At 45.5% G+C, this 25,565-nt stretch overlaps 1 protein-coding gene across 1 annotated transcript; it reads right to left on the reverse strand.

Moving 5' to 3' along the window:
• LOC139163547 (WAP four-disulfide core domain protein 3-like) lies at positions 1-25,549 on the reverse strand. The gene is made up of 9 exons (XM_070744380.1): positions 25,438-25,549; positions 16,016-16,222; positions 13,623-14,784; positions 13,364-13,433; positions 10,788-10,979; positions 9,172-9,312; positions 7,473-7,616; positions 3,519-3,650; positions 1-836 (listed from the first exon to the last, which is right to left on the reverse strand). Exons 5-9 carry the CDS (start codon positions 10,933-10,935, stop codon positions 649-651), a joined length of 753 nt encoding a protein of 250 aa, XP_070600481.1. The 5' UTR covers positions 10,936-10,979; positions 13,364-13,433; positions 13,623-14,784; positions 16,016-16,222; positions 25,438-25,549; the 3' UTR covers positions 1-648.
• Positions 25,550-25,565: the final 16 nt, after the last annotated feature.

Raw genomic sequence — 25,565 nt, forward strand, 5'->3', positions numbered from 1 at the left:
AGGAGGCGCAGCGGCGGGCGGAGAGAGGGAAGGGGGGGCAGTGGCGTCCCTCCTGGCCTTGGCGGGCCGCCCGACCCTCCCCACCTCCTGCAAACGCGGCGGGCGGCAGGGGGAGAGCAAGGAGCCGGTTCCAGCGGGCGCGGGGCTTGGCTGGCTGGCGGGGGGAGCGCCGCTGGTGGTGCGGAAAGGCCGAGGGGGCCCTGGCGCCGCGGACCGGCTGAAAACCCCCAACGGCCCGGTGCCGGTCCGCGGACCGGCGGTTGGGGACCTCTGCACTAGACTATAATTTGTCTCTAGTATTTTATGTCACTTAAATATTTCCTCTCTTTGAGCCATTTACACCATTAAGAAAACAGAAGACGTGGAAACACACAGTGGATGGACAGCAGAGGAAGGCATAAAAAGTCCATGCAATTCAAAGGCCAATGAGAAGAGACAGGGGAGGGGGAGGTCTCTGTTCCTCAAGAGAAGACCCTGGGGAAGAAACCATCACTTGACCCCGGTCTGTCCTTCAGAACCTTCTGTCCCTTTGGGGAACTGAGGGTGGTGGCCCCAAGCCCTGGGCTTCCCAGGGCTTTGGGAGAGATGCCGGAACAGAGGGGGGAATGGAGGAGGAGGAGGAGGAGGAGGAGGAGGAGGAGGAAGGCTTCAGGGTCTCTCTACCCCCCAGTTGGCCAGCGGACCTTTCCCTGGTTCCCTGCAGACCATCCTGCAGCCGTTTGAACAGCACTTTTGGGCACCCTTGCAGTCAAAGTCGTGCATGCAGGCGCTCAGCATCTTCTCCAGGCATGGTCCCAGGGACCCCCGCAACAGCAAAGGACACACTCCAGGCTTTCCTGCAACCAGAGAGTAGCATGAGATCCCTGCCTCTTCCTCCACCCCCTAAATAGACCCTGGGCTCTCATTCTGCCTCAGATTCCTGCCCAGCCCAGCCTTCCCTCCTCTTCCCTCCCACTTGCTTCATCCTACAAGAACTTTATGTTCTTCGGAATGTCCTTCAAGAACTTTATGTATTTCTGAATGTCTTTCAAGAACTTTATTTTCATCCTTCAAGAACATTATGTACTTCTGACTGTCCTTCAAGAACATTATGTACTTCTGAATGTCCTTCAAGAACTTTATGTTCACCCTTCAAGAATATTATGTTCTTCTGAATGTCCGTCAAGAACTTTATGTATTTCTGAATGTCTTTCAAGAACTTTATGTTCATCCTTCAAGAACATTATGTTCTTCTGAATGTCCTTCAAGAACATTATGCTCTTCTGAATGTCCTTCAAGAACTTTATGTATTTCTGAATGTCCTTCAAGAACTTTATGTTCATCCTTCAAGAACATTATGTTCTTCTGAAAGTCCTTCAAGAACTTCATGTACTTCTGAATGTCCTTCAAGAACTTTATGTTCATCCTACAAGAACATTATGTTCTTCTGAATGTCCTTCAAGAACTTTATGTTCTTCTGAATGTCCTTCAAGAACTTTATGTTCATCCTACAAGAACATTACGTTCTTCTGAATGTCCTTCAAGAACATTATGTACTTCTTCTTTTTTTCCAATTCATTTTTATTTTATTTTGTTTGACTTACAAACATTTAGACCTCATACAATACAACATTGAACATTTACGATTTATATATGTACAAGATTTATTTTTTACAATTCTATTTACTATACCTTTTTCTTAACTTCCACCCAGTTGTATATTTTTCCCACACTTTGTAATAGTCCTTATTTTGTTGGTTTTGAATCTCATATGTTAATTTGCTAAATTTGGCGCAGTCTAATATTTTTTTAATCACCGTTTCTTTGTTTGGAGTCTTATCTTGTTTCCAAACTTGTGCATATGCTAATCTTGCAGCAGTAAGTAAGTGATTTATTAAGTGGTAATTTTCTTTGCTGTGTTTGCCTCTAATTATGCCTAATAAATACATTTCCGGTTTTATCTCAATTTTATAGCCCAATATTTCTTCCATCCATGTCCTAATTCGGATCCAGAATTTTTTTGCTTCGTTACATTTCCACCATATGTGGTAGTATGTTCCCACCTCTTTTTTACACTTCCAACATTTGTTACTAATATTTACGTTCATTTTGGCTAGGCGCGCTGGCGCATAATGCCATCGAAAGAACATTTTATAAAGACTTTCTTTGTATGGTGTTGACAAAGTCATCTTATAGTTAACTGACCATAGTTTTTCCCAGTCTTCTAGCTGAATTGCATATCCAAAGTTAGTCATCCAAGCTATCATATTAGGTTTAACTATTTCTTCAATGTTTTCATAGTTTAGTAGATAAGTATACATTTTGGTTATAAATTTTTTATCAGATCCTGTCAATATTTTGTCTATTTCATTTTGTTTTTTACATATTCCGGATTTCACCAAGTCCTTTTTGTATCTACTTTGAATTTGGTAATATGGTAGCCAATCTATTACTATGCCTTCCTCTTTAAGTCTTTCTCTAGTTTTTAGACTTCCTTTGGTATTTAATAGAGCTTCATAGGTTATTATTTGTTCTTGGCTAATTATATTTGGATGAATTTGGGCTTCTAGTGTGGATAGCCATCTGGGTATTTCGTTATAGTGTTTTTTCCTAACTTTCTGCCAGCATGTCAACAGTGTATTCCGAATTTGATGTTGTTTAAAATGAGAATGTTTTGAATGTTCTTTTCCCCACAAATGTGCGTGCTATCCTTCATTTATATCATGGCCTTCTATTGTTAAAATTCTAGGATTTTCAAGGTTGACTCATTCTTTAATCCATAGTAATTTAGTGGCTTGGTGGTATATTTCTAAGTTGGGTAATTATGTACTTCTGAATGTCCTTCAAGAACTTTATGTTCATCCTTCAAGAATATTATGTTCTTCTGAATGTCCGTCAAGAACTTTATGTATTTCTGAATGTCTTTCAAGAACTTTATGTTCATCCTTCAAGAACATTATGTTCTTCTGAATGTCCTTCAAGAACATTATGTTCTTCTGAATGTCCTTCAAGAACTTTATGTATTTCTGAATGTCCTTCAAAAACTTTATGTTCATCCTTCAAGAACATTATGTTCTTCTGAATGTCCTTCAGGAACTTCATGTACTTCTGAATGTCCTTCAAGAACTTTATGTTCATCCTACAAGAACATTATGTTCTTCTGAATGTCCTTATAGAACATTATGTTCATCCTACAAGAACATGATGTTCTTCTGAATGTCCTTCAATAACTTATCTGCATCCTTCAAGAACATGATGTTCTTCTGAATGTCCTTATAGAACTTTATGTTCATCCTACAAGAACATGATGTTCTTCTGAATGTCCTTCAGGAACTTATCTGCATCCTTCAAGAACATTATGTTCTTCTGAATGTCCTTATAGAACTTTATGTTCATCCTACAATAATATTATGTTCTTCTGAACATCCTTTAAGAAAAGAAGAACTGCACTGGCCATACTTACTAGCTGTCTCCCCCTCCACTTCCTTAGATTTGGAGTGAGGTCTCTGAGAGGCCTGTGCAAAGCCAAGAGGACGTACCTGGAGGAGGCCCTTGGCACTGGGAGCCACAATCCGTGGGGCCGCACTTCTCCCCCTTCGCACAATCGGAGTCATCTCTACAGCGATCTTGGCATTTGGGTCTTGGTGGATCTGTGCAAACACCAGGACCTTCTGGGGGCAAAAAGAGAGATACTTAAAATGGTGAAGCCTAAGGATGGTTGAAATAATAATAATAATAATAATAATAATAATAATAATAATAATAACAACAACAACAACAACAACAACAACAGGAACAGGAACAACAACAGAAACAACAACAACAGAGTTGGAAGGGACCTTGGAGGTCTTCTAGTCCAACCCCCTGTTTAGGCAGGAAACCCTACATTACTTCAGACAGACGGTTATCCAACATCTTCTTAAAAACTCCTGCATTTTATCTTAGGATGGATCTATGTTTATCCCAGGCATATTCAAATTCAGTTACTGTGGATTTACCGACCACGTCGGCTGGAAGTTTGTTCCAAGCATCTACTACTCTTTTAGTCAAATAATGTTTTCTCATGTTGCTTCTGATCTTTCCCCCAACTGACTTCAGATTGTGCCCCCTTGCTCTTGGGTTCACTTTCCTATTAAAAACACTTCCCTCCTGAACCTTATTGAACCCTTTGACATATTTAAATGTTTCGATCATGTCCCCCCTTTTCCTTCTGTCCTCCAGACTCTACAGATGGAGTTCATGGAGTCTTTCCTGATACGTTTTATGCTTAAGACCTTCCACCATTCTTGTAGCCCGTCTTTGGACCCGTTCAATTTTGTCAATATCTTTTTGTAGGTGAGGTCTCCAGAACTGGACACAGTATTATTCCAAATATGGTCTCACCAGCGCTCTATATAAGGGGATCACAATCTCCCTCTTCCTGCTTGTTCTACCTCTAGCTATGCAGCCAAGCATCCTACTTGCTTTTCCTACCGCCTGACTGCACTGTTCACCCAAAAAGAAAGGAACACCCCCACTTGCTCAAAATCTCTCCCCCTCCCAGGATGCTGTCCACCTGCCTTTGTATTCTGGGCAGCCCCCACCCCCAAACTGACAACTCTCACACACACACCCCTCCAGCTGCAAAGGATGCCTCTGGGGCGGGGATTGAGGGAGCGTTTCTTTGCCAAAAGTTTGCAATCTCTCCTTTTCCCTAAAAGGCAGGTGGGGCCATTGTCTGTCTGTCTGTCTGTCTGTCTGTCTGTCTGTCTGTCTGTCTGTCTGTCTGTCTGTCTGTCTATCTATTTAGTCAAGCATTTATAGGGTGGTAATTTGTAGAATTAAAACATTAGATAAGTAATGATAAGAAGTAGACATTAGGGCAGGGACGGTAGGCACAATGGTGCGCTTATGCACGTCCCTTACAGACCTCTTAGAAAGGGGAAGAGATCAATTGTAGATAGTCTAAGGCTAAAGGTTTTGGGGTTAGGAGTAGAAACCACAGAATCAGGTAGTGCATTCCAGGCGTGGATTACTCTGTTGCTGAAGTCGTATTTTTTGCAGTCAAGTTTGGAGCGGTGGACATTTAGTTTAAATCGATTTCATGCTCGTGTGTTGTTGCGGTTGAAGGTGAAGTAGTTGTTAATAGGTAGGACATTTTGGTATATGATTTTATATAATTAAGTTGCAACGGAAACGACGGAGTTGTAAGTTGTCTAAACCAAGAATTTCGAGTCTGGTGGAGTCAGGTATTTTGTTGTGAGAAGAGGAGTGAAGGACTCTTCTTGTGAAATATTTCTGGACTCTTTCAATTGTGTTGATGTCAGATATGCCATCAATGTCAGCTATGTCAGCTATGTCAGCAATGTCTCAGGTTCCAGGGTCAGGAAGGTGGGAGGAGGGAGGAGAGGTATTTATTTAACATCTACATGAAAACACCGGGTGAGATCATCCGATGGCATGGGGTGAGGTTCCAGCAGTATGCTGATGGCACTCCGTTGTACATTTCCACCGGGTGTCAATTCAGTGAAGCAGTGGATGTGATGTGCCGGTGGTGCCTGGAGGCTGTGAGGGTCTGGATGGGAGTCAACAGACTCAAACACAAGACTGAGTGGCGCTGGGTTTTGCCTCCCAAGGACGGTTCCATTTATAATTAATAATTTAATAATAATAATAATTTATGAGATTTGAATGCCGCCCCTCTCCGTGGACTTGGAGCAGCTCACAACAAAATAACACAGTATAACAAATCTAATATTAAAAATCATTTAAAACTCAAACATTAAAACCATGCAACACAATCATTCCATGCATAAACTATATATGCCTGGGGGTCTCTTAATTCTCCCACGCCTGGTGACATAGGTGGGTCTTTAGCAATTTACAAAAGGGAAGAAGGGTGGGGGCGGTTCTAATCTCTGGGGGGAGTTGATTCCAAAGGGCCGGGGCTGCCACAGAGAAGGCTCTTCCCCTGGGGCCTGCCAACTGACATTGTTTAGTTGCTGCGACCCGGAGAAGGCCAACTCTGTGGGACCTTATCAGTCATTGGGATTCGTGCGGCAGAAGACGGTTCCGGGGGTATTTATAATTTATATAAATTTAAACATTTATAATGTTTTAAATTAACTGTTTATATTAATTGGATCTAGCTGTATTATTGTATACCGTTCGGTCATTAATCTGTTGTGAGCTGCCCCGAGTCCACAGAGAGGGGTGGCATAGAAAGTCCAATTCATAAATAATAAATAAATAAATAAATCTGACCATCCTTAGCTTGGGGGCGGTATTCTATTCTAACCCCCTCAGAATGGGTTCACAAACTGGGAGTCCTCCTTGATCCACAGCTAAAACTAGAGCAACATCGCTCGGCTGTGGCTGTGGGGACCTTTGCCCAGGTCCGCCTGGTGCACCAGTTTATTTATTATTTATTTATTTATTTATTTATTTATTTGATTTGTATGCCGCCCCTCTCTGGAGACTCGGGGCGGCTAACAGCAATAATAAGACAGCGTATAACAGTAATCCAATACTAAAAACAATTAAAAACCATTATTATAAAAACCAAACATACATTCAGACATACCATGCATAAAATTGTAAAGGCCTAGGGGGAAAGAATATCTCAGTTCCCCCATGCCTGGCAGCAGAGGTGGGTTTTAAGGAGCTTACGAAAGGCAAGGAGGGTGGGGGCAATTCTAATCTCTGGGGGGAGTTGGTTCCAGAGGGTCAGGGCCGCCACAGAGAAGGCTCTTCCCCTGGGTCCCGCCAAGCAGCATTGTTTAGTTGACGGGACCCGGAGAAGATCCACTCTGTGGGACCTAACTGGTCACTGGGATTCGTGTAGCAGAAGGCGGTCCCTGAGATAATCTGCTCCGGTGTGGCTCTATTTGGATCGGGAGTCTCTACTCACAGTCACTCACGTGCTTATCACCTTGCGGCTCGACTACTGCAATGCGCTCTACATGGGGCTACCCTTAAAGAGCGTTTGGAAACTACAATTATTCCAGAACGCAGCCAGACGCACTGTTGTGGGTCTGCCTCAGTACACCCACATAACACCAACACTCCGCGAGTTGCACTGGCTTCCAATCAGTCTCCGGACACCATTTAAGGTGTTGATTATCATCTATAAAGCCCTACATGGCTTAAGGCCAGATTATTTATGGGACCGTCTTCTGCCTCACACATCAAAGATGCCAATTAGAGCCCACAGGGTCGGCTTTCTCCAGGTCCTGCGGCCAAGCAATGCCGACTGACAGAAGCGTGTGGGAGGGCCTTCTATGTGGTGGCTCTGGCTCTCTAGAACAAGCTTCCCTGGAGATCCAAAGGGCCCCTTCCCTCCTGGCCTCCCAGAAAGCCTTAAAAATCTGGCTTTGCCAGCAGGCCTGGAGTCATTGAGCGCCAGCCCAGAAGTATGAATGTTTTTATTATAGGGGTTTTAAACTGTTTTAATACTACGCTGCCCAGAGTCCGAAAGGAATTGGGTGGCTCACAAATATAATAAATTAAATTACCTGTTCTGGGTCGCAGGCACTCCAGGCCGCAGCCGCTGAAGCAGCACTTCTGGTCCGAGGGGCAGCCTCTGTCGTCCTCACATCGGTTTGGGCAGGGGGTCTCGGTTGTCAGCACCCTCCTCCTCGGGCACAGGCCGGGTCGGGCTACGGCAAAGACAGCAAGATGCCAGGGGGAGCAGAGGGTGAGTGCCTGCCCTGTGGGGCTTGACCCCCAGCCTGGCTGCCCCTCTCCCTCCTTCCCCCCACCCACACATAAGAGACCCTCTGTCCTGTCTCAGCGCTGAGCCCCCAATAATCAGATGCAGACCAATAGTATAACTAATATAAAAGGATTTAGCATTTACAAAAGTCTCAGTCTTTTAAGAGTCTTTTCAAAGTCTTTTCAAAAGGAATCAAGTCTTATCAGTTGGCCAGAATCCCAGAGAGAAGACAAACACAGCAATAATTACCAGGTGAAGCAAGATTCCAGAAGTGTAGATGTCAGAAGTTAAGGTGAAGCTCATTAGCCAAGCCAAGAATGGGCTCTTTTGAAACACAAGCCGAATGCCATAGCCGATACTAGAGGTTTCCAAAATGAACTGCATTGTTCTCTGCAAAGAGGCATGGCGCACCTCACACTTAAATAGTGTGAGGGCTTGACCCAATAGCCAGCAGTTCTATTCACGCATAAATCTCCTCCTAGCAAACCACTCATGCCTCCTAGATGCCCTGCGCGCTCTAGCATCCAGAAGAGGCTCTTCCTCTTCTCCTAAGTCACTCAACTCAGGAAGTGCAGAACACCCTCATTGCTCTTCAGCCTCTGACCCTACATCATGACAAGATGGAGTGGCTGTGGGTCCTGCCTCCCAAGGACAATTCCATCTGTCCATCCATTACCCTGGGGGGGGGATTATTGACCCCTTCAGAGAGGGTCCGCAACTTGGCCGTCTTCCTCGATCCACAGCTCACATTAGACAACCATCTTTCAGCTGTGGCGAGGGGGGCGTTTGCCCAGGTTCGCCTGGTGCACCAGTTGCGGCCCTATTTGGACCGGGAGTCACTGCTCACAGTCACTCATGCCCTCATCACCTCGAGGTTCCACTACTGTAATGCTCTCTACATGAGGCTACCTTTGAAGAGTGTTCGGAAACTTCAGATTGTGCAGAATGCGGCTGTGAGAGCAATCATGGGCTTTCCTAAGTATAATTTAGTGTTGGTAATGACCTATAAAGCCCTTCATGACACCGGACCAGAATATCTCCAGGACCGCCTTCTGCCGCACGAATCCCAGCGACCGGTTAGGTCCCACAGAGTTGGCCTTCTCCGGGTCCCGTCAACTAAACAATGTCGTTTGGCAGGACCCAGGAAAAGAGCCTTCTCTGTGGTGGCCCTGACCCTCTGGAATCAACTCCCCCCCAGAGATTAGGACTGCCCCCACCCTCCTCGCCTTTCATAAACTCCTTAAAACCCACCTCTGTCGTCAGGCTTGGGGGAACTGAGACATCCCCACCCTTGCCTATATAATTTTGTGTGGTTTTTTTTCCTTTTTAGACTTTTTAATGTAAAACTGTTATTTTAGTTTTTACTTATTAGATTTGCTACCATGTATTGTTTTTATCATTGTTGTGAGCCGCCCCGAGTCTACGGAGAGGGGCGGCATACAAATCTAATAAATAATAATAATAATAATAATAATAATAATAATAATAATAATACTCACCTGGCTCTGCCCTCACACAGCGCAGCTGGCAGTCCTGGAGGCAGCATTTCTCCCTGGGACCACAGGGGGCATCATCCAGGCAGGAGAGCCGGCAGGGCTCCAGGGCCGTGGGGCAGGCAGTGGGGCAGTAGCCGGGGTTGACTGGGAGAGAAGGGGGAGAAGAGAAGGACCATATCGGCCTATCCCAGAATGGCAGGCAAGTCGCACCCCAGTGCCCTGGTCTCCATTCCTTCCTCTCCCGGGAACGGTTGGCCTGGCGTGGCGACTGGCAGAGAGACCGAGTCCCTTTTGCCAATAGGGACAGAAGCGCCCCTCCCTAACCGCCCCTGCAATCGGTTCATAGCAGTGCAGGTGCCTCGACTTACAGCCATTCATTTAGTGACTGTTCAAAGTTACGATGACACTGAAAAACGGCCAACAGCCATGTGAGCAACTTAAAACCTGCAGTGATTCACTTTACAATGGTGGCAAGAAAGGTCATAAAAGGAGGCAAAGCTCACTTAGCAACAGAAACGCTCGATTGTGGTCCTGAATCAAAGGCTGTCTGTCGCTGTGTTGACAGTGTGACTGTGGGCCCTTTTTGTAACCCTCGTATTTGTCTTCGTAGCTTGTACGGCCAAAGCAGGCAGGACAGCGGCCACAAAGTGAGAGAAACATAAGAAGCAGGCTTGGTTTGCATGTCCTGCTGACCCCCTGACCCTTCCCCAACCACTCTCACGATAGGAGTCCAACTTTGTTTCTACGGCCCTCTCCCCTCCCCCAACCATTTCTATTCTACCATTTTTTTTTTATTATTATTATTATTATTATTATTATTATTATTATTATTATTTATTAGATTTGTATGCCGCCCCTCTCCGTAGACTATTCTACTAAATTCTAGTGATTTTAAACAAGTAACTGAATGTAAACCTGACTGGGATAAACATAGATCCATCCTAAGATAAAATATAGGAAATAGTATAAGGGCAGATGGACCAGGAGGTCTTTTTCTGCTGTCAATCTTCTATGTCTCTATGTTTCTATGAATGAGGAAGGAAGGAAAGGAAGAGAAGGAAGGAAGGAAGGAAGGAAGAGAAGAAGGAAGGAAGGAAGGAAGGAAGGAAGGAAGGAAGGAAGGAAGGAAGGAAGGAAGAATCCACAGGAACTGAAACATGCCTGGGATAAACATAGATCCATCCTAAGATAAAATACAGGAAATAGTATAAGGGCAGATGGACCAGGAGGTCTTTTTCTGTCGTCAATCTTCTATGTTTCTATGCTTCTATGAATGAGGAAGGAAGGAAGGAAGAAAAGAAGGAAGGAAGGAAGGAAGAGAAAGAAAGAAAGAAGGAAGGAAGGAAGGAAGGAAGGAAGGAAGGAAGGAAGGAAGGAAGGAAGGAAGGAAGAATCCACAGTCACTGAATTTAAACCTGCCTGGGATAAACACACATCCATCCTAAGATAAAATACAGAAAATAGTATAAGGGCAGACTAGATGGACCAGGAGGTCTTTTCCTGCCGTCAGTCTTCTATGTTTCTATGTTTCTACTCAGCCTTGAGAACCAGGCTGGCAAGGGCCCTGGGGGGCAAATTACAGGGCAGCCCCCCCCCTCATCTCTTGCACCCCCCTTTACCCAGAGGAGGCTGTGTGCAGATCCTCATCCGTCCCAGGCTGCAGCATTTCTCATTCCCTGGACACGAAGCATCGTTGAGGCAGTAGAGTCTGGAGGGTGGGGGCTCCTGGGCAATTCCCGCTGGGCACCGTCCTGCTTTTCCTGGCATTGACTCCTGAGGCCGGACGGGGCCCGGGGTTGTTTCTTTGGCAGCTGTGAAGAGGAGGCCGAGCGCTGTCAGGTCTGAAGCATTAGTGGGTTGCTACCGGTACAGGGAAGGATGGTGCACCGGTAGCGATTGCTCCGCTACACGTGCAGCTTCATGTCTCTTGCGAGCATGCGCACATGTCCCAGCATCTTTTCCCACCCCCACTCCTTCCCCCCACACACATGCGCACCCTCACGCTGCCCCCTGCAAATGCACACAAATCACCCCCGCCCCACTGGAGCCTGGGATGGTGGAAAAAAACAGGCAAACCGGAAGTTAGAAAAAGCAGACTTCCGGTTTGCCTGTTGGACTCTTTTTCGCACTCCGGAGCCTTCAGGGAAGCTTCCTTAAAGCCCCCGGAGGGCGAAACGGCCTCCCCAAGGCTGAAAATCGTCTGCCCTTCCGGCAATGTCTTGCATGCCCTCCTGTGGCGTGTGGTTTGCCATTACCGACCTAGTGGTTCCCCAAAGGCAAGATGACCAGTTTGTAGCTTCGGTAAAGCGGGACACCATTGATGGGAGACACGGGGGGGGGGGGAAACGGATGACCAAATTTTACCTCAGCATTTGTCGGGGGGGGGGGGGCTTCACCTCAAAGCAAGCGATTTCCCTACTCTTCCCCCCCCCAACGCCAGAGAGGTGTGCGCTTGGTCTCTTCTCCAACCCGCTGATCTCTCTCTCTCTCACGTTCTCTCTCACTGCTGGCCATGCACAAAACAACCCGTAGCCGATAGCGCCAAAGTTTCAGGCCACCGCTTCATTTTTTTCCTTCTCCCCCTCCCCACTTTACACCGGCTGATTTCAGGCATCGCCCGGCATCAAAGGATGAAGAGCCAGTCCTGCCACACGAATCCCAGTGACCGGTGGTCTCCTTAGGGTCCCATCGACCAAACAATGCTGGCTGGCGGGACCTAGGGGAAGAGCCTTCTCTGTGGGGGGCCCGGCCCTCTGGAATCAGCTCCCCCTGGAGATTTGCATTGCCCCCACCCTCCTCTCCTTCCGGAAGAGTTTAGAAACTCATCTTTGATGCCAGGCCTGGGGTTCCGTAGATCTTCCCCCCTGACCGATGAATGTTTTAGTATGATTGTTGAATGAATGGTATTGATTGTTTTTAATTAGAAGTTTATAGATTGTTTTAGTGTATTATTAATTGGATTGTTGTTACTGTTTCCTGTTTTTTTTTCTGTACATGCTGTCAGCCACCCCGAGTCCTTGGAGAGGGGCAGCATTCAAATCCAATTAAATCTAAATCTCCAAAATATCAGGACTTTTTAAAAACGCCGCTGGACGCGGGACAAATTGCTCAAAAGTGGGACTGTCCCACCAAAAGCGGGACATATGGTCACCTTACCCAAAGGGCCTCCTGATGCCAAAGACCTGGAGTCTAAATCTGGGGTAGGAATTCCTGTACATTCTTCACCGGAGACCCCAGACCCCTCTGTCTGCCTTGCGCCATCTTTCCTCTGGGGTCCAGCGAGGTGCCCCATCCAGGAACTCCTTTGGTGGCAACTGCTGGTTCCTGGGCAGGGCCAGCAGGCTCAAGGGCCCCATTGTGTGTCGTGTCATGAACTCCCCCCTTCCTCCCCGCTGGGCCTCACCCCTGGGGGGGGAGAGCTGTGAAGGTTTCCCACTCACCTGTCCTCCCTCGCTCAGCCGTGGAGGTGACCATCCCCAGGAGGAGCCAGAAGGCCCCAGACTTCATGGTGCTGCTCCAAAGAGCCTTGGACGATGCCAAGCCAGCCCCCCTCATCCTATATATCCAGCCAGACAATGGGGGGTGGGGTGGGCTGCCCCCTCCCAGGTCTCTCCATCCGCCAGGGCTCTGTAGCTTCCCATCCAGGTGAGCGGTGCCAGCATTGACATGTTGCCCTCCTGCAGGGCTCGGTTGGCATCTCCCAGGGCAGAAGTGATGGATGGTGGCTTTCATCCGGATGGGAGCAGAGCCACCAGGTCCCCAGGTGTGTTCTTGCCACTGTCCAGGATGTCAGGCCTCTGACCTCCTCCAATGGGGAGGGAGGGCCCTTTCTACTCACCCAGGGGACCGGAACTCCAAGGAGACATTCAGAGGGCAAACGTAGCTCCTGGGTTTGTGCCAGGCTGCCCTCCCCCAACTGCTTGGCATCACTTCAGGCAGAAAGCCCAGAGCAGAGCAACCGAGATGATTTAGGTTTAGGGACCTGAGGGTCAGCTGAATGAGGAACAGTTACAGGAACTGGGCATGGCTATTCTAGTGAAGAGAAGGACCAGGAGAGACCACGACAGCCTATATCCCAATGTTTCAGGGGCTGCCATAAAGAGGAGGGGGGCAGGCTGTTCTCTAAAGCCAGACAAGGAACAACGGATGGAAACTAGTCAAGGACAGAAGCAATAGCAATAGCATTTAGACTTACCTACCGCTCCACAGTGCTTTTAAAGTCCTCTCCAAGTGGTTTCCAGAGTCAGCCTCTTGCCCCCAACAATCTGGCTCCTCATTTGACCCACGAAGGAAGGAAGGAAGGAAGGAAGGAAGGAAGGAAGGAAGGAAGGAAGGAAGGAATAGCAATAGCATTTAGACTTATAGTCTGCTTCCTGGTGCTTTCCCAGCCCTCTCTGAGCAGTTTACAGAAACCGCCTCTTGCCCCCAAAAATCAGGGTCCTCATTTGACCCACCTGGGAAGGATGGAAGGCTGAGTCCACCTTGAGCCGGTGGTGAGGTTTGAACTGCTGAATTACAGCTAGCAGTTAGGTGAAGGAGCCTGCAGGGCTGCACTCTGACCACTGTGCCACCAAGGTGCATAGGCAGTGGTAGGCAGCAGGCAGGACGGGGTGGAAGGCAGTTCCACTGGCGGAAATGAAGCCATGTGCCCAGCTCCAGCTGACTCTCCCATCCTCCTCCTCCTCCTCCTCCTCGGAAAGTGGCAGGGAGACCAGCGCCGGCAGGATTGGCAGGGGGCCCGTTTCCTCCCCCCTCTGTTCTCAAGAGCTGATTGGCCCCCGTTCGCCTAGCCACCCATCCTCAGGAAGGAGAGCGCGGGAAACTCAAAGTCAGTTTTCATGCCAGAGAGCGACACTGGTGAGGTTGTAAGTCGAGGACTTAACAGGTCACTTGAAGGATGATGATCGTTCAAGCCACTCCCACCTGGTCACATGGCCGGCAAGCCACTCCTACCCAGTGACATGACCATCAAACCACACCCATAAAATAAGCCCACACTCACAAGTCTGGCAATAAAAATTTGGGCTGCCCATTACTACGCATAGGCAGCCTAGAACAAAGGAGAAATTTTCTGGCAGTGAGAACAATTAATCAGTAGGGTGTATCTGTGTGTGTAGAGAGTGTGTATGTTGGGGTGTGTGTATGTAGAATCCTGTGCATGTGTATAAGGGGTTTTTAGTTGTTTAGTATTGGATTGTCACATGCTGTTTTTTATCAGTGTTGATAGCCACCCCAAGTCTGTGGAGAGGGGCAGCATACAAATCCAATTATTAAATAAATAAATAAATGAACGAATGAACGAATGAACGAATGAACGAATGAACGAATAAACAAATAAACAAATAAACAAATAAACAAATAAACAAACAAACAAAAGTTTGTGTGTGTGTGCAGAAGGCTGTTTGTGTGTGTAGATGTGTGTGTGTGAACAGAGGGGTGAGTTTACATACATGCATGTATGTATGTGTTGAAGTGTCTCTGTCTGTGTGTACATGTGTCTGTGTAGGAACCAAGCTGATGTTGTTCATCCATCGTGTTCGAAGAGGGTCCTGACATCTGACGGGTTGTGTGGCCACCATTGTCGCAGCATTGGCAGCTCTGGCTTTGCGGATGCTCCTACAGAGAAAGAAATCGTATTTGAAATTTTAACATGCCCAGAGATAGACAGACGTTAGAGTTCAAGGACAGCTTAGGTACAGATTACTTTGAAACCTGGGATACATTATATAATTGGATAGAGAGGAGAACCAAGATTAAAGGCTAGAAAGTATGAAGGGGAAACTATAAAGAAATTGTGTCAACCCCTAACCCCCAACATTTCTCCCTTAGACTCTCCACGATTGACCTCTCCAGGTTCCTAAGAGGCCAGTAAGGGGCGTACATAAGTGCACTGGTGTGCCTTTCGTCCCCTGTCCAATTGTCTTTCCTTTCTTTCACTTATCATATATATTCTCTTCCTTTCATATATCCTCTCCTCCAAGTTCACTTTACCCTTATATATATTACTACATGTCTATTTTTCTTCCTATGTATTTGTGTATTGGACAAATGAATAAATAAATAAATAAATTAAAACTCAAACTGATATTGGAAAATCAATAGGGGGGGCAAGTGGAATAAACATTGTAAATTTATTTATTTGTTATTTATTTTGATTGATTGATTGTATTTATATTGGAATTAAATACTGAATAGACCACCATATACGGTACCTTTTTTTTTGGTTACTGTATATTGTTATGTATATGTTATGTTTTATAAATAAAAAAACTTTAATTAAAAATAAAGAAAGAGTATATTATTGCAATGGGTGAAAGACTATTTTTCTTCCGCCGCACTGTGTGTACAACTTCTATTCTCCTGCCTCTGTGTGCGCATGTCCAAGCATATTTTTGCTTTTGCACACGCATAGGAAGCAAACTCTCGCAAGGGAGCACGGGAGCGAGAATTCAGCGATTTCTTTTGCTTCTGCTCATGCACAGAAGCAAAAAAATCACCAAAATCTCATGCACGTGTGCATCCCCTCGTGAGATATCACTTCCTGCACATGCACAGAAGCAAAACCATGCTGAGGGCGCATGCAGGAGAATGGAAGCTGCACACGCAGCGCAACTTTCACCACCAATGTGCCGTCCTAAATCCGTGCCGGTAGCAACTGTGACCTGCTCAGTGCTCCCAATGAAGGGACCCTTTGTAACCCCCCCATGCAAACCTCGGTTGTCACTCAGGATCCCGGAAGGAGCAACGCCGCGGCCCCAGGGCTCTGCAGCAACAAAGCCCGATTGTAAGCACAATGGACCTTTCATTGATAAAGGTGGCAGTTGTCTTCCTCACCTGCCTGGCTCACCTGGCAAAGCAAAGGCCACCTGCCTGTTTGGTGGTGGTGGTGGTGACACCTGTCCAGTTCTTCGTGTTCTCAGATTTCTCACTTCCTCCACGGAGGACTCCGGGGGCTCTCTGTCCATCCAGCCCAGTCTGGCATTCTGGGCACCATGAAAGCCACACAGGTTCTCCTCCTCCTGGGGTTCCTCACCCTCCTGGCTGAGACCCCCCTCTGCATGGGACAAAAAGGTAAGGGTGTGTGTGTGTGGGGGTCTCCAACATGGTCCATCTCCACTCTGCCCTTAGGGACTATTACTCTAGGGACTCAACCCTAAGGAGGTTAGTTTCCAGACACAATTCAAAGTGTTGGTTATGACCTATAAAGCCCTTCATGGCATCAGACCAGAATACCTACAGGACCGCCTTCTGCTGCACGAATCCAGCGGCCCATCAGGTCCCACAGAGTTGGCCTTCTCCGAGTCCCGTCGACTGAGCAATGTTGGTTGGCGGGGCTCAGGGGAAGAGCCTTCTCTGTGGTGGCCCCGGCCCTCTGGAATCAACTCCCCCCGGAAATTTGAACTGTCCCCACACTCCTCACCTTCCGCAAGACTCTGAAGACCTATTTATGTCACCAGGCATGGGGTAATTGATATATCCCCTTTGGCTAGTAAGATTTACGTGTGGTTATGATTGGGTAGTGTTGACTGCTTTTAATGACAGTGGGTTTTTTAACTATAGTTTTAATTATTAGATTTGCACCATATTGTGTATTGTTGTTGTGAGCCGCCCCGAGTCTTCGGAGAGGGGCGACATACAAATATAATAATAATGATGATGATGATGATGATGATGATGATGATGATGATAATAGTAGTAGTAGTAGTAGTAGTAGTAGTAGTAGTAGTAGTTAAGGGTTGAAATAAAATGGTCCGTAGTACTCTCTGAGCTGAATTATTTCCTGGTGGACGTCTCATCATTTGTTTATTTATTAGAGTTGAAAGGGGCCTTGCAGGTCATCTAGTCCAACCCTCTGCTCAAGCAGGAGATCCTACACCACCCCATCCAGAGGGCAATCCGATTTCCTTTTGAATGTGTCGAGCATTGGGGCGTTCACAACCTCCACTGGTTGATCGCCCTGACCATCAGAAAGTTCCTCCTTATTTCCAGGTTGAATCTCTTCTTGGTCAGCTTCCATCTGTTGCTCCTGGTCTGGCCCTCTGGTGCCCTGGAAAACAGCCGGACCCCCTCCTCTCTGTGGCAGCCCCTCAAATATCTGTAGACTGCAATCATGTCCCCCCTGGACCTCCTCTTTGCTAGACTCTCCCTGCCCAGTTCCAGCCACCTCTCTTCATAAGTCTTGGTTTCCAGTCCCCTGATCATTTTGGTTGCTCTCTTCTGCACCTTCTCCAGAGTCTCTATGTCTCTTTTGTAGTGAGGTGGCCAGAATTGAATGCAGCACCCCAAGTGTGGTCTGACCATATAATGGTATTAGTACTTCCCTAGTCTTGGAATGAATCCCTCTGTTGGTGCAGTTTAAGATTGTGTTGGCTTTTTAAGCCACTGTTGCCCATTGCTTACTCAAACTAGGCAACATCATCAATGAAATTGTTTTGATATCCCCTTAGTGGACATGTCCTTAAATCTTTGCCAATCTTGTGGGTGAAAAATGGCATCATAAAACATTTTATGAAGATTTTCTTTACCTGCAGTTGACCCCGTTAATGTATAATTCCCACTCCACAATTCCTGCCATTTTTCTAACTCTATTTTCTAACCCAAATGTTTAGCCCAGGCTATCATGGTCTCCTTTACTTGCTCACCTTCCATTTTCATACTTAGTAGGCAGCTACATACGTATTTTCTTCATTAATTTTTCATCCATTCCTATTAATATCTGATTGAATCCTGTTAATTCTTTATAAAAACCGTACGTGTTCGCATCTTTCCCATATTGAGATTGTATCTGCACCAATCCATTGACTGCTCAATTCTTGTTTAGTTTAGTTTTGGGTTCCTTTTTTTCATTGAAAATGTCTTTAGGATGTATTTTCTATTTTTTTCCATGTTAATAACATTTGGATGTATCAATGCTTCCATTGTGGAGAGCCAGGTGGCCAACTTGATGTCACTCATGCCAAGGGTTAGGATTAGGGTGCCCGGCCTCTCCTCCCCTCAAAGAGAGACAATTTCCCTCTCTATTTACTATGACTGAACATCCAAAATATACTATTTAATTCGATATATATGTATGCACATAAATATTACATACAGGCAGATAAAAGTATACATTATCTACTATATAGAGTTTATGTAGACACATACATACACACAAACACACAGCTCTTCTAAAATTATACACATTTAAACTCATTTACTGTGATAGGAAAAACATACCCAGAGCCCAGAAGGGAAAAAAAGGAAAAATTCAAAATTTTTCTACCGGGTCTGTGTATCTGACTGTATCCACAGGAGCCCATCCCTGTTGGCAGGTTGGTTTGGTCTTTTGTTTATTTATTTATACAATATTTCCCACAATAGCCACTCCGAGTCTCCGGAGAGGGGCGGCATACAAATCTAAGTAATGATAATAATGATAATGATGATGATGATGATGATGATGATGATAATAATAATAATAATAATAATAATAATAATAATAATAATAATTGTAATAATAATTGTGGCATTGGGGACCCACTTGAGAGGCCTCTGGATCAATCCCTGCCTGTCAAAGAGCCCCCTGTCCTTCTTGGCTCTATCTTGACTCTAATTTTGGCCACTTTCTTTTTCTGCCTGGTGTGACAGCTGAGCAGTAATTAAGGTCAAAGTAAAACACACAGACTGGAGTTTCAGAAACACAAAAATATATTTCATTAACAAGTTGGCTGAGAGCCACAATTACAGCAAAAGAGTGTCTGTTTACTGTGAAAGAGTCTGAATTATCTTCGAGGCCGATAACAAATGTCCCAAAGCCTCCAAGGTTTGTAAAGAATGTCTCCAAACTGGGCTGAAGCAAGGGGACTCACTCTTTTTTGCAATAGCTACAGTCTTTCATAAGACAATTGTCCAAAGGCTGAGTTTCTCCGAGGAATCAGGGATGTTGGTTTAGAGAAAACTCTGGATCTGTTTCTCTTTCTCTGTTAAACCGCAAATGATAACTCTTGCAAAGATCACTCCCACAAAACCTCCCCGTTCATGCACGCTGCAGAATTCCCTATGACTCTCAGCTGTGATCAAGATCTCCTCCTGCGTCTGCGCAGTTGCTCCTGTCTCCCCCCAATCCTTCGCACACACACACATTCAAGATTGGATCATTTATCACCCCCTCCTCATCCGACCCAGACAAGGCCCTAGCTGGGGGTTCCATAGACATTGTAGGGGGCTCCACCTCTATCTCTCCAGCCCCTTCAGCTTCCGTCTCTCCTTCTCCCGAACTGTCTGAATCCTCCGAGAGCCACACAGGTCTCCGATGCTTGGACGGAATTGGCTCATCTACTCAAAGTCTGTTACCAGAGGAGCTGGCTGTGACCCAACTACAACACTTACCAAGACTTCAACCATTGTGGATTGTTCAGCCTGGCTAAAAGAATCAAAGGAATCAACACTAAAAGAGAAACATTTATTTACTGATGCTTGAAACTTGTTTGCTTGTTTGAGTCCTTCAGCATAAGAAACCAGCATAAAACAAAGCAAACCACTAACTCCTGGGCTGTTCTATTTAGTTCCTCCTGGGAAGTCTGGCAAATGTCCCCAAGCACCCAAAGGCCTGTTCACGACTTGTGACAAGAGGTGTGACAACGACTGGGACTGTGATGGCAATTGGAAGTGTTGCAAATATGGCTGCAGCATCCGATGCCTGCAACCTGTGTAAGGTAAGAGCATTGGGTCTTATAGCCCCGGGCAGAACTTTGTAGATCTCAAAATACAAGCGGGTGGGCAGGTGGGCTCTGGGGGCTTGAGGCTGTAACAACAGAGTCAGGTAGGGCATTCCAGGCGTTGACCACTCTGTTGCTGAAGTTGTATTTTCTGCAATTGAGTTTGGAGTGGTTTACCCTGAGTTTGACTCTATTGTTTTACCACTTATTATTGCTGCCAGAATAGCTTTTGCACAAATGTGGAAAAATGAGGGAATTGTTTGTTTGTTCTTTTGCTTGTTTATAAATGAATGAATGAATGAATGAATGAACAAACAAACAAACAAACAAACAAATAAAATTTATATGCCACTCATTACAAACGAACTCTGAGTGGCTAACACCCATTATAAATACAATACAAGTAAAACCAATAAAAACACCACTAAAATCACATGTGTCCATACCTCTGGATGCTCGATTGTTCTAATGTCATTCCAGGCAGATGAGCTGCATCTGAGGATTGGTCTGGCAAAGGTTTTGTATGCCCTAGCTGTACAGTGTTATCAGGGAAGAAGCTTCACAGAATTAGGTTCACACCTCTCCCTGCCTTTTTGCAGTGGGCTCTGGGGCTTAGATTTTTTGAGATGAGTCTTCCTCGATACTTGAGGGTCACCTGTGAGGCTGTATCTGCCCAGCTTGTGTTAGGTGTTCAAATTTTTGTAGCCAATGTTTCTTTGTTTTGTCAGACAAAGCATAAACATGACTGTGATTACATAAGATGCATAAGCATAATTATGAGTCAAGGAGGTGGTGTTGAATACATGGGGACACTAAGACAGAGATAGAAGGCTTGTGTGCTGATGCATGAAATCTTGGAAGATGCTGCCGTGTCTCCCCTGGCCCTTCACTTCACCAGACTAGCCAGGCCCAGCTCCTGCAACCCTTCTTCCTATGTTTGAGCCTCCAGTCCCCTCATCATCCTGGTGGCTCTTCTCTGCCCTCTTTCTAGAGCCTCGACATAGTGTGGTCATCAAAACTGGATGGGTGTGGTCTAGGTGTGGTCTAACCACTGATGGGGTCCCCATCGCTGGTGCTCCCGGAATGCTCCTGGTGACTGGCTTGGGTGCAGGCACATTTGGCGGGTGGGCGCACATGTGTCAGCGCAAGATACAGCTTCTGCACATGCGCTGGAAGTGAAATCTTGCATGAGGACAGACAAGCGAGCAAGATTTCAGCCATTTTCACCAATTCTTTGCTTCCGCGCATGCAGAAACAAATAATAATAATAATAATAATAATAATAATAATAATAATAATAATAATAATAATTTATTTGATTTGTATGCCGCCCCTCTCCACAGACTCGGGGCGGCTAACAAAAATTAGAAAATAGGTGAAAATCGCTGACATCTCACTCGTGCACATGTCCCCATGCAAGATTTCGCTTCTGCCACATGCGCAGAAGCCGATGTGCACCCACCCACCCATCAGCTGGAGCTGCACCCGTAGTTCCATTTTCGCTACTGGGATGCTTTATTGCCCTGTATGGGGGCAGCCCGGTCCTGGGTGTAACTAAGGCTTTATTTCTCCTTTGTTCCACAGATACAACTCAGGCTGGGGGACTCGGTGCCTTCACAGCTCTGGACTCTGAAGAAATGACCATGACAATCTTGAGCTCCTTCCCATCCAGGCCCACCCCTGCTTCCACGTGGGGGGTCTTCCACCCCTTCCTCTTTTACCAGTAAAACTCTCATTTCTCACAGCAGCCTCAGAGTCTTCTGGTTTTGTGCTGACTGCTTTCTTTCTTTCTTTCTTTCTTTCTTTCTTTCTTTCTTTCTTTCTTTCTTCCTTCCTTCCTTCCTTCCTTTCTTCCTTCCTTTCTTTCTTCATTTATTTGTTTGATTGATTGATTTCTATGTCGCCCTTCTCCTGAGACTCAGAGCAGTTTACGCAATTTATGCAAAACACGTTAAAAATCTACAATAAAATCTACATTAAAATACTGACTTAAACCCCCCAATGCTTAAAATTAATCATCACATACATACATACATACATACATACATACACACACACACACATACATTCCATCTTGGCCCCCTTCTCCACTTAGCTCTGGCCAGGGAGGGAGGGAGAACAAGTGGGGACCCCCCCCAATGTCAGGCAACCAGAGTGACTCATGGACAGTTGACAATCAGCAACTCTATTGACTTCTGCCAAAGTTGCAAAACTGTCCTCAGAGGGCCGGCCTGCCTTTGGGGACAACCAGATAAGGTTTCTCAGGGAGGCTGAAGTGAGACCCCTTGTGGCTGCACAAGGATTCCGAGCTAGACCCCCACTTGACCCCTCCTTCCAGCCTGGCTAGCAGTTCCTCCGCACTGGCCCTCTCTCCCACCCACAACGTCTCTTTCGAAATGGAAGGTTGTGGTCCAAAACGTCTCCGATTTAAGAGGGAAAAGTCAACGCAGCTGCTTGATGGATCCCTCTACTTGATTCCAAGACCCTCCAGCTGTGATGGAAGCAAAAGTGGCAGGTGATAAAGGAAGGGCAAGTTGAGGTCACAGGTGCCCTGCCATTCTTCATCCGTAGGTAGCAGGGGACGGTCCAGCTAGCAGCAGTTGGAAAGCATGCACATGTGAGTAGATAAATGGGCACCACTTTGGCTGGGAGGGAACAGCATTCTCCTTTTTTTTGTCACGAGGGAAGGCCCTCTTGGACAAAGAGCAAGCATCCCCTTTAATTGTCCTCAAGTTACACTTCATTGGATATTTAGGAACACTTTACAGGAGCTCATTGGTCAAGAAAATGCATGGTAACTTCATGATCACCTCATGGTACGTGAGTGATAAATTCATGCTAGTGCCCAAGGGCCATTGCACACATGCAGTTCCTCTTCTTCTTCTTCTTCTTCTTCTTCTTCTTCTTCTTCTTCTTCTTCTTCTTGTTTCTCTTCCTCTCCTCCTCCTCCTTCTTCCTCTTCCTCTCCTCCTCCTCCTCCTCCTCCTCCTCCTCCTCTTCTTCTTCTAAATAGACTTTATTTAAACACACAACATACAAACAACGAAATGCATGGGAACAGCATTCCATGTGCCTTTGGCAGAAATTCATGCTCTCCACACGATCAAAGAGGTTTGGGCAATGCTGACTTCTTGGCCAAGAAACAGAGACGAGCATCGCCCCCAGAGTTGGACACAAATGGACAGGGAAACCTTGACTTTATGTTGTTTCTCTAGTCTTGTACATCACCCAGACTTGGGAGGCCAATATTTTAAATAACTACATCAAAATCCACCCAAGAATGGTTGGAAGCCACTAGAACAGTGGTTCTCAAGCTAAGGGGTGGGACCCCCATTGGGGGTTGAATGACCGTTTCACAGGGGTCACCTAAGACCCTTGGAAAAGACCAATGTCCTCTGGTATTAGGAACTAAAGCTTCCATTCTGGTGCCTTGGAACATATTTTTATTTTTTGACCAATCAGACCTTTACAGTGGGGGTGTCTCTCTGACCTTCCTACCAATCAGCTTAAAGCTCTGGCACTAGACTTATGGTTGGGGGTCACCACAACATGAGGGACTGTACTAAGGGGTAGCAGCATTAATAATAATAATAATAATAATAATAATAATAATAATAATAATAATAATTTAATAATAATAATAATAATAATTTAATAATAATTTAATAATAATTTAATAATAATAATAATAATAATAATAATAATAATAATTTAATAACAATAACAATAACAATAACAATAACAACAACAACAACAACAACAACAATAATAATAATAATAATAATAATAATAATAATAATAATAATAATAATAATAATAATAATAATAATAATAATAATTTATTAGATTTGTATGCCGCCCCTCCCCGGCTCACAACAATAATAAAACAATGTGACAATGTAAACAAATCTAATATTAAAAAAGCATCTAAAAAACCCATGCAACACACGCATGCCATACATAAAAGTATAAAAGGTTGAAAGGTTGAGAACCACTGCACTAGAAGATGCTGTTTTTAGTGGGCATCCGGCCAAAATCTTTTTTTTTTACAAATAACAAAAAAACCCCCAAACACCTACAACTCTGCATGTTCTCTTTTCATGTGCCACCAGGGGGCAGCATGTCACCAGTTTCCTCTTTCCTTGAGACTCGTCCAATACAGGCAGCCAAAACGTTAGATTTAAATCCTTAATAAAAATATATAATTTTATGAAACTTCTCAAAGTATAAAATTCACATGGAGATGCAAACGTGGAGGTCCCTTTGCCTTAGGGACCCTCCCATAGAGTCCTGCCTGGTGGGGTGTGTATGAGCTGGTGGGAGCTGGTGTGCAAATGGTCATGGAGTGGGATTCCCTCCCAGCGGAGTGCGCAAGAAACCACAGACACAGAGACGTGATTCCTGGAATGCCTGGTCCTTCCTTGCTCTCTCTGAGTGAACATCTACCAGAAGCCGCACAGAAAGCAAAAAAAGTATCAGACCCTCTTGTCTGCATCTTCTCATGATGAGATTTTGCTTCCTGCGCATGCCCAGAAGCCCAGTCTCGCTCCGATGCACATGTGCGCCCACCAGTTTATTTATTTATCAGATTTGTATGCCGCCCCTCTCCGCAGACTCGGGCAGTGTTCCCTCTAATTTTTTTTGGGGGGGGGGGGGCGGAAAAGTATAGTGTCTGAGTGGCAGTACAGAAATAATAAACAAACAAACAAACAAACAAACAAACAAACAAACAAAAAAAAACCCGCCCTGTTTTGCCTCAGAGAATTTCAAAGTAAAATACTGTCCTGTGTGTCTATAACAGTGAGCTCATAATAGGGCAACTCTATCAATATCAAGATGCCACTTAAATAGTTGAGCTAGTTTCAAACTAGATTTTGATTTTCTTTCTCTCTTCCTTAGTCCCATTCTTTTTCTTTCTCTTTTCCTTCCTCTCTTTTTTCTATCTGTTTCTCTCTCTTCCTCTCTTCCTCTCTCTCTCCTTCCCTCTCGGCTTCTGGGCAGGTTTGGAAAACTCTGAGTTGATGATTTTTAAGTGAGCGATTGCTCACTGCTCAGCTTAGAGGGAACTATGGACTCGGGGCGGCTAACAGCAGCAATAATACAATGTAAACAAATCTAATATTTAAGTTAATTTAAAACCCCAATTTAGAAACCAATCATACATACTAACATACCATGCATAAATTTTATAACCCTAGGGGGAGGGAAAGTCTCAATTCCCCCACGCCTGACAACAGAGGTGGGTTTTATGGAGCTTAAGAAAGGCAAGGAGGGAGTTGCTTGGAGCTGCAGGCACAGCTCCATTTCCGCTACTGGTGTGGCGTCCCTCACTGTTCTGGTTGCACCCCGATACTGGAGCCATTGCAGGGCAGCAGAGTCTCTGCAAACATTTATTTATTTTTATTTATTTATTTATTAGATTTGTATGCCGCCCCTCTCAGTAGACTCGGGGCGGCTAACAACAATAATAAAACAGCATATGACCAATCTAATATTTAAAATAACTAAAACCCCATTATTAAAAACCAAACACCCCAGATTTACTCCAGAGTAGCCCCTCTCCAGAGTATACCTGAAGCAGGGCTGATTTTCAGAGAGAGCCGATTTTGAGAGAGGCCTCGTCGCCGCATTCTCTCTGGGAAGCAGCATTGGAGGATGGTATGTTGTCTCTCAGCCCCTCTTCTCCTGACATGGGGGGGG

This window comes from Erythrolamprus reginae, chromosome 3 (assembly GCF_031021105.1).
Source record: "Erythrolamprus reginae isolate rEryReg1 chromosome 3, rEryReg1.hap1, whole genome shotgun sequence".
NCBI lineage: Eukaryota > Metazoa > Chordata > Lepidosauria > Squamata > Dipsadidae > Erythrolamprus > Erythrolamprus reginae.

What these genes read in the sequence shown, in the direction of transcription:
- LOC139163547 (XM_070744380.1), bottom strand. Translation starts at nt 10,935, where the DNA reads ATGCCAGGAAAAGCAGGACGGTGCCCAGCGGGAATTGCCCAGGAGCCC. An exon ending in GTGCCTGCGACCCAGAACAG is followed by an intron (nt 3,651 to 7,472) that starts GTAATTTAATTT and finishes TTTTGCCCCCAG; the next exon opens with AAGGTCCTGGTGTTTGCACA. An exon ending in GTGCCAAGGGCCTCCTCCAG is followed by an intron (nt 837 to 3,518) that starts GTACGTCCTCTT and finishes CTCTGGTTGCAG; the next exon opens with GAAAGCCTGGAGTGTGTCCT.